Source organism: Branchiostoma floridae, chromosome 15, assembly GCF_000003815.2.
Source record: "Branchiostoma floridae strain S238N-H82 chromosome 15, Bfl_VNyyK, whole genome shotgun sequence".
Taxonomy (NCBI): Eukaryota; Metazoa; Chordata; class Leptocardii; order Amphioxiformes; family Branchiostomatidae; genus Branchiostoma; species Branchiostoma floridae.
Window position 1 is genome coordinate 20,300,676 of NC_049993.1, and position 8,334 is coordinate 20,309,009.

The 8,334-nt window shown below is 44.3% G+C and overlaps 1 protein-coding gene across 1 annotated transcript in view; it reads right to left on the minus strand.

Moving 5' to 3' along the window:
- The window catches only part of LOC118431651 (vitellogenin-6-like), a 46,597-nt gene extending 39,887 nt beyond the window's left edge, over positions 1 to 6,710 (minus strand). Inside the window, exons 1-7 of the mRNA XM_035842893.1 lie at positions 6,560 to 6,710; positions 4,623 to 4,658; positions 3,689 to 3,819; positions 2,707 to 2,985; positions 2,123 to 2,374; positions 1,276 to 1,361; positions 304 to 478 (exon numbers count right to left, since the gene is read on the minus strand). Coding sequence (XP_035698786.1) covers positions 304 to 478; positions 1,276 to 1,361; positions 2,123 to 2,374; positions 2,707 to 2,985; positions 3,689 to 3,819; positions 4,623 to 4,658; positions 6,560 to 6,602 — 1,002 coding nt within the window. The 5' untranslated portion in view covers positions 6,603 to 6,710. The remainder of the gene's footprint in view (positions 1 to 303; positions 479 to 1,275; positions 1,362 to 2,122; positions 2,375 to 2,706; positions 2,986 to 3,688; positions 3,820 to 4,622; positions 4,659 to 6,559) is intronic.
- Between the last annotated feature and the right edge of the window lie 1,624 nt (positions 6,711 to 8,334).

Here is an 8,334-nt window from a genome sequence, read left to right on the forward strand (position 1 = left end):
CCAAGCTACCCTTTTTCCATTTCCAAACGAAATGACAGGGTGGCCTTCATTCAGCGGGGCAAGAATGGAAATAAAGGCCGGGTCAACATTGTGGATTATTTTCTTTAAAGTGGCACAAAATTGGACCTTCCGTGTCAAGTTCAAACGCAAAGAGGCCCCAAATCAAATGGTAAGGTCAGGCAGCAACCACCCACCCATGCACCAAAAATCGTTGCAATCGCAAGTATCGTTCAGGATACAGACTGGTCGTCCGATCGATTTTCGCTACATTTGAGGGGGGTAAATAAACGTTCGCGTCCTCACCTTGATGGCCTTCCCGCCGGTGATGCGGGCGAGCCACTCCTTCGGCTTCTGTCTGCAGTTCTGCAGGTTCTTGGTCCTGGTGACGAGCTGTGCGCCAGGCTGCGTCTGGCTGTCCCGGATGTCGTACTGAGTCTCACACAGGCCGTTCACGCCCTGCTCCATGATACGGAACAACCTGCAACAGGACAGGAATGATGAATGAATGAATGAATGAATGAATGAATGAATGAATGAATGAATGAATGAATGAGTGAATGAATGATGAATGAATGAATGAAAGAGATCAATGAGAGATCAACGAGAGACTGTTGAGAGATTCTTGAGAGATCATTGAGAGACTATCAAGAGACTATTGAGAGATCATTGAGAGGCTATTGAGAGATCATTGAGAGACTATTGAGAGACTATTGAGAGACTATTGAGATATCATGGAGAGATCATTGAGAGATCATTGAGAGATCATTGAGAGATCATTGAGAGACCATTGAGAGATCATTGAGAGACTGTTGAGAGATCAACGAGAGACTGTTGAGAGATTCTTGAGAGATCATTGAGAGACTATCAAGAGACTATTGAGAGATCATTGAGAGGCTATTGAGAGATCATTGAGAGACTATTGAGAGATCATTGAGAGACTGTTGAGAGATCATGGAGAGATCATTGAGAGATCATTGAGAGATCATTGAGAGACCATTGAGAGACTATTGAGAGATCATTGAGAGACTATTGAGAGATCATTGAGAGATTCTTGAAAGATCATTGAGAGATTCTTGAAAGATCATTGAGAGATTCTTGAGAGAATATTGAGAGACTGCTGCGAGATCATTGAGATACTGTTCAGTGATCAGAGATTCTTTGAAGGCCTTGAAGATGATTTGTTGTCATGAATATTATATCTCATATCCAGACCTATTACGCATACGCAATGAAGAAATAACTAAACTGAAACTAGACTGTAACCAAACAGCGCACCTCTCGGGGGCCTTCTCGAACGCGACGTTGGACTCCGCCCGGCCGTCCTTGTCCAGCAGCTCGGAGTTCTTGGGGTTACGAGTGATCTGGGGAGGGGGGCGGCAAACACAGGGGTAGATCGACATTGTTTCATGCAACCGCTACTGGCCGCAGGGTTGAACAAGTCCAATAGTCCGATTGTTCCGGACAAGTGGAAGTGCAGATTGGGCAAGCGCATGTCCTAGCCCACTTGCCCGATCTGGTAAGTAACAATTTTCCATAAATGACATTTTCATATACTTTTAGCAGTTATGGCTTCACAGAACTCAGAAAAAGAAAGCCATTGGTGAAAGAATTGCTGGAAGAGAAAATACAATATAAAAATGTGTTTGAATTTCGGGCAAGTGAAAAGTTGGTTCGGGCAAGTAATTTTTCTTTTGCAAATACATATCCCGATAGGACAAGTGAATTTTTTAAAAAATTGCCCAACCCTGAGGCCCTAGTTCTAATCATCATTTTTGGTCTTTGTCTGACGGTCTATTTCCTTTGCGTACCTTTTCAACTGATTACTGGTGTCTCCTAGCCTTAGAACGGGAGCGAAGTAATTGAAATTAACATCGTAAAGATTCACCGGCGTGCGCTGATCGACCTAGGCGGGCGCGCAACCATCCCAGCACCACAGAGTTGTCGAGGAGCTCCCGATGGGCTTGGAGCGAGGTAATTCAAGCCAATACCATAAACATTCACCGGAGTGACCTAGGCGGGCGAGAACACACCCAGCACCGAAGAGATGCCGATGGGGTAGTTATGTAGCTAGTTTCAAAACAAGGAAATAATAAACTACCAAAACAAGTAACAGTGTACGTACCTGGAGCATGTTGCAGATACCACGCTTGATGTTGACGGACCACTGCGGCTCGCCCCTCTCGGCCTGGATGCTCACCACCTGGCCCTGCTCGTACGTGACGCGGACGGCCTTCTCCAGTTGCCGCCGGAGCTCCGCCAGCTGCTGCTCGGGCACCTCCTCGCTCTCCTCCCGGGACGCGGACTGCGAGCTCCGCTGGCTGGATGATCCGGACTGGGCGCTGCTGGGCCGGCCGGCTTCCTCGGAGGACGTCCTCTGTGATTATGGTAATGATTAAAAAGATAAGCTAAAATAGACAGCGCCAGGGTGCTAGACGCTGAGCATTAAAAGGAAGTATCTGTTCCAGGGCCCATCAATCTTCCATTCATCTATCCCTCAGTTTCTCTGATATATTATACTCTTTATTATCTTTTCCGTGGTCTACCTGAGTCCTCTTTTTCTTCCTCTCTGGACGGTTCCTTACATGACAGGTCTTTAGAAAACCGCATCCGGAGAAAAGAACTCTACAACAGACCAGTGTTAGCTTACGAATGTGCACTGTACTCAAATGTCATCGTAATAAAAAGAGCATTCCTAAGATGTCTTACCTGTTCCTTCTGCTTCCTGATCGTCTCCTGTTGCTCCCACTTCTCGAAGCTCGGAGTCTCCCTTTCTTGGGAGGAAGAAGAGGACGTCTTCAAGGACCTCTCCCACTCCTCCGGGGAGGAGGAGAAGTGGTCCTGGCGGAAGGCGTCTTGGTGCTTCTTCTCGAAGGTGGTTTCCTGGGAAGTCTTCTTCATCAGCTTCTTGAGAGTTTTCTCCTCGGGAGACTCCAGCTCGCCGCGGAGAGTCTTCAGCTGGATCTTCTCAAGACGCATCAGGACTTCCTGGGGTGGAGAGAGGAGTGGATGAGTGGGTTAATGAAAGAATAGAAAAATAAATGAATGATTGTGTGAATTAATGGGTGACTACTGTTAAATTAGTCGATGAATGGATAAATAAAATGACTAGGTCAATGATTGAATGAGCAAATAGATGAATTAATCAATGGATGAGTGAATAAAGGGGAAGGTGTGGGGGTTGCTTGTCAATGAGTGAGTGAGTGAGTGAGTGAGTGAGTGAGTGAGTGAGTGGGTGGGTGGGTGAGTGAGTGAGTGAGTGAGTGAGTGAGTGAGTGAGTGAGTGAGTGAGTGAGTGAGTGGGTGGGTGGGTGAGTGAGTGAGTGAGTGAGTGAGTGAGTGAGTGAGTGAGTGAGTGAGTGAGTGAGTGAGTGAGTGAGTTATAAAAACTGAGTGCACGGTTACGTGACTCCAAAGCCCATCGGTGTTGGTAGAAGTCATTCTGAATGAAATTAAACTGTTCATTTCTCACCTATCCACGTGTGCTGTCTACTTAATGTGGCGTCACAGAACAATGGATTCGCCATTCCTTGACAAAGACTGGGTATGTCCAATTTCCTGTGTTTATCTACCTACCTACCTACCTAGTCCCTCTATCTTCAGGTCGATGGAGGGGGGGGGGGCAAGATAGACCTTACAGTTGGAAATTTCAGTTTACCTTCATTGAATACGTAATATGTGATGTTTTTACCGTGTCTGTCTTGAACTGCAGCCGGGCCTCACACTCAATCTTCATGCCGGAGAAGCGGTCGGATGATTGCGGGATGCCGGACTTCACCTCGCCCTCGTACTTGTACACGTATTCGCGACCCTGACCAAACACTGTATAGGAAAGTATAACGTTACATATATAGTCCCAAACGTGGCTCAGCTTGTATCCCCCAGACGAACACACTGGATCAAGGAGGCAGTCTGGATCAGAAAATCAGCTCCACTCATGAACAGAGACGAGGGGGATACAAGCTGAGCCACGCTTGGGACGGCATTCTTGCTGCTGCAGCGCCACCTACATCGGCTATAAGTAGCAGCAAGAATCAGACCCAGTCATTCTAACCCTGATGATGGTGTCTGACAGACATCGAAACGTTGGAAGTGAGTACAATTCTGGTTTTACATCGAGGAACCGTACTATATGAGTAATTTACTAATCTGATGAAACTATTTACGGATATAACGTTATATATTATACGTCGATGAAGGTTAGACATACAGGTGACAACATATGCCCAAAAGCATTTACTGACGAAAGACGTCTGACCGTTTCCAAAACTATATCCAGCTGACCGTTTCCAAAACCATATCCAGTTACTTCCATAACTGCTTTTTTGGCGTAACACTAACCATTAGCCCTTGTCCTGCAAATATTTTTGTCAATTTGTCTACGTAGGTAAGTTTCTTTATAATGTATTCCAAATGCGAGACCACACCACTCATACATAACTGTACTGTTATCGCTAATATTTTGTTGTTCTAAATGTAGTACTATTGTCTTTATGGCTATTGTTATTGCTTGCTATACATTGTTGTTGAGCAATGAATTCATTAATTTAACTGGTTCAGCTTTGATCCCATGAAAAACAGACGTCTATAGCAAATAGGTCTTCAAATGACAATAAAACGCTTACCCTTGTCAGCAAGGTCTTCTGATCTTAGGGTCGCCTCTGTGGGGCAAGAAACATGTATCATTAGATATTGCTAAGTGACTCACCATGCAACATATGCAGTGATTCTTACGATTATTGGCCAAGCACTATGTACAGTGTCACTGACGAAAGGTAGTGGATTCTGCCCGAAACGTCTGACCGATTTCAAAATCACATCCAGTTGCTTGAGAAGTTGCTATTAGGTATTGTCTATACTCGTGTTAGGCATACATAAGCGTGTTCATTACACGATAAACACAGTGATGAACCGGGTCGAGGGGGGGGGGGTACAAATTAAGCCACGTTTGGAATAGTGTTCTCGCCGCAAAAGCGCCACCTATATCGGATACATATAGTGGAGAGAAGCAGAACTCCGGTTAGAAGCTCTGTGGAAGATGTCTGACAGACATCGAAACGTCAGCAGGTGAGAAAAACTGGTTGTGTAAAAGAAAACTCATTTGTCCTACACAGGCGTAGCCTGGACCCCGGTCTTGTCAATAGCTTTAGCCCGCTTCCTACGGTCGCTATCTAGTTTGGCAGCCTAGCGACTGTTGGCAGCGAGTTGAAATTATAAATCTGCCATAAGTGCAACTCGACCTCACGTGACACTTGCAATACTGTACAATTTGCTACTCTTCTTACGGAATGCCGACATGCGTACCCATGCCATGCCAAACCGTTCACTTTGATATCACATAAAGTCAATATCATTATCATGGAGCGGCAATAGAGCATTCTGCGATTTGGGGGCTTATGTCTTCATATGACAACTGTTATATCCCAGATTGTCTTCTATCCCAAAAGCGCTCCTGGGATAGCAGAACATTTGGGATAGGTTTGCATCCCAGATTGTCTTCTATCCTAAAAGCGCTTCTGATATCCAGAACACGTTGCAAGCGAGGAGCGCGTTCTGGATATCCTAAATGCGCTCCCTTTTATCTCTACTCTACCCAAATAAAAGTAAGAAAAAGTAAAAAAAGGTAAAATAAAGAAAATGTCACCTGAAAAGCTGTAATAAAAGTAGCACGAGTTATAAACTTTTCTTAGGAATCTTAAAAATGAGTGTTGATGACATCATCATGTGTCAAAAGTTGTAAAATTCTGTTGTATCAACAATACCCGGCCGCACATAGAAAAAGGCAATCAGATATGTCAGGCTTCCCGCCTTCGCCCAAAGTCAGAAACACACACAAACGCACACGTCAAAGCCAATTCTTCGCACCCTTGGGGTGAATAAATGATAATACGCCAAGAAGACATAAAGTCACTATTGACGACATAAAACCGTAAATTCTAGTTTGAATACTAATGCTTCCGTACAAAGCAAATAAGGCAATCAGAAATAGCAAACGCAGACACATGCAGACACGTCAAAGCCATCACTTGACTCACATGATAATAGCACACTGTGATGTAAATGTGTGAAGCACAATAACATTGTAATTTGATAACATGGATGCCATCATCTGGGAAGGCCAAACCCCAAAATGTTGCCTTCATCATGAGATTTAAGTGTCAAGAAGACTCAACAAATGACTGAATACACAGAGTACTGTAAATGCATTTAAGTTCGTGGGGATTTAATTTCGCGGTAGCGGGAAAATGGACTTTTCGCGGTGGTTTTAATTTCGCGATAGCACCATGCACTGTAATATCTTACTGTTATGGAAAAATGTTCGCGGTGGCTTTAAATTCGCGGTGAAGTGGCCGCCGCGAAAACCGTCCACCGCGAACATTTCTGCATTTACAGTATACGTATGGTATACAGAACAACGAGTTTTTCATTTTGTGTTCTTTCTCGATTTACAGTATGGTTAAAAACGTTTTTTTTTAGGAACGGCCAAAAATTGATGCGCACGGATGTCATCCATATAATCAGGTCAACACATCCTAATTACAGACAGGAAAGCGGTACTCACGCGTGAGGCAGACCCCCAGCAGGAGTATGAGTAACTTGTTCATCTTGTCTCGCACACAACAGATCCGTCAGCGGTGAGTTGGTGGAGTGGATAGAGCGGCTGAGATTGCGGATGGGCCTTTTATACCGACACTTTCGCGCAGTAAATCTTGTTTGTTTTCCAAAGGTTCCGCGGACTTTGCTCGCTGGTGTGTTAGTTTTGGACGGGGTGTGCGGTTTTGTGCTTACTTGATGCTGCGCACTAGGCTATTCCTCGCCACGTTCGGAGTAAAATTATGCATTGTTAAAGGACTTCGTCTGCTGTTATTTTGACGAGTCTTGCATTTTGACCAGCTGATCTCAGCTGAATTGTAACTTGAGATGTCGGAGTCCAAGCAAACATATCAATCAAAAGTCCTCGTTCAAGTTCAACCATAAATCTCCAAGCAGATGTTGGGTTGAGAATCGTAACGTTCTGTTCTGGCTGCCATCTAGCATACGTGTGGGTATAAAAAATTGTGCATGGAAGAACCTTTTTCATCCTCACATCTGCTTGGAAGAGACGGAGTCGACGGAAGATACGGTAAAATTAGCAGTATATTCTGCGAAACTGGAGATTTTCTATTCTTTATAACAATCATTACGTAATCACTTAACGTTACGTAAGAGAATTTCTATCGTATGTTGGTGTACAGAGTCACTACGGTGATTCCTTGGACTTGAGAGGGTTTCTTTGGTTCATTATTGGCCTGGACAAGTCTCGAATAACCTCGATGTGTTGCTGGTTTGCCAATGATAATCATTACTCAACGTTCGTGCTTACATACTTTGCAAATCGTCAAACCTATCTGGCCAATGTCTAGTATTTTTCCAGCAACCCGTTAGAATCTGGTCGAGGTCAGGCCTAAATGTAATTTGTTGGAGTTGGTTCAGGACCATCTGGGGTTCGCGGTAAACAATTCTTCTAGAAACATGTCACCTGAAACAAACACACCCTTGCCCTACTTTTTCCCCAGTCATGATTTCAAGTCAGATTAGTTAGAGTTCGACAGCTGTTTAGCTGTACTCGACCGGACATGGTTGTACATCACTGAGGTTTGCAGTTCAAAAACTTCAACTTTACATAACAAAACTCTTTGTATACAACCAAGTGGTTGATTCAAGAGTAATGACTCAGTGACTGTCTGTTAAATTCCTCAGGGTAATTCTGCCTCTTTCTGTCCGGGACGGTTCATGCGAATGCGTATATTCCAGTCCGAATTGTTGCATGAGTTGCGTAGTGATATCTGTTGGCTTATGTATAGTTTGCGCAGAAGTTTTTTTTTTACTTGACCAATTATTGTGCAAAATGGCTATTGAACAAAAAACTAATTGGGCCTCGAACGTTACGTAAGCCCAACTGACAGCCTCAATACGCAATTCATTCGGATTTGGATATACTCACTCATGTTTTCTCTCCCTTTTATAATATCGATAGACAGCAGCTATGAAGTGGTCATTCTAGTAACGCTGAAGAAGAGTGATGATGTCACTCGAGACGTCAGGAAGTAAATCTCCGCTGTAGAGATTTAATTGTGCTCGAATATTGTTTACCTGGAACACACACACACACACACACACTCACACACACGCACACACACACACACACACACACACACACACACTCACACACACTCTCTCTCTCTCACACACACACACACACACACACACACTCACACACACACACACACACACACACACACACACACTCACACACACTCTCTCTCTCTCACACACACACACACACACACACACACG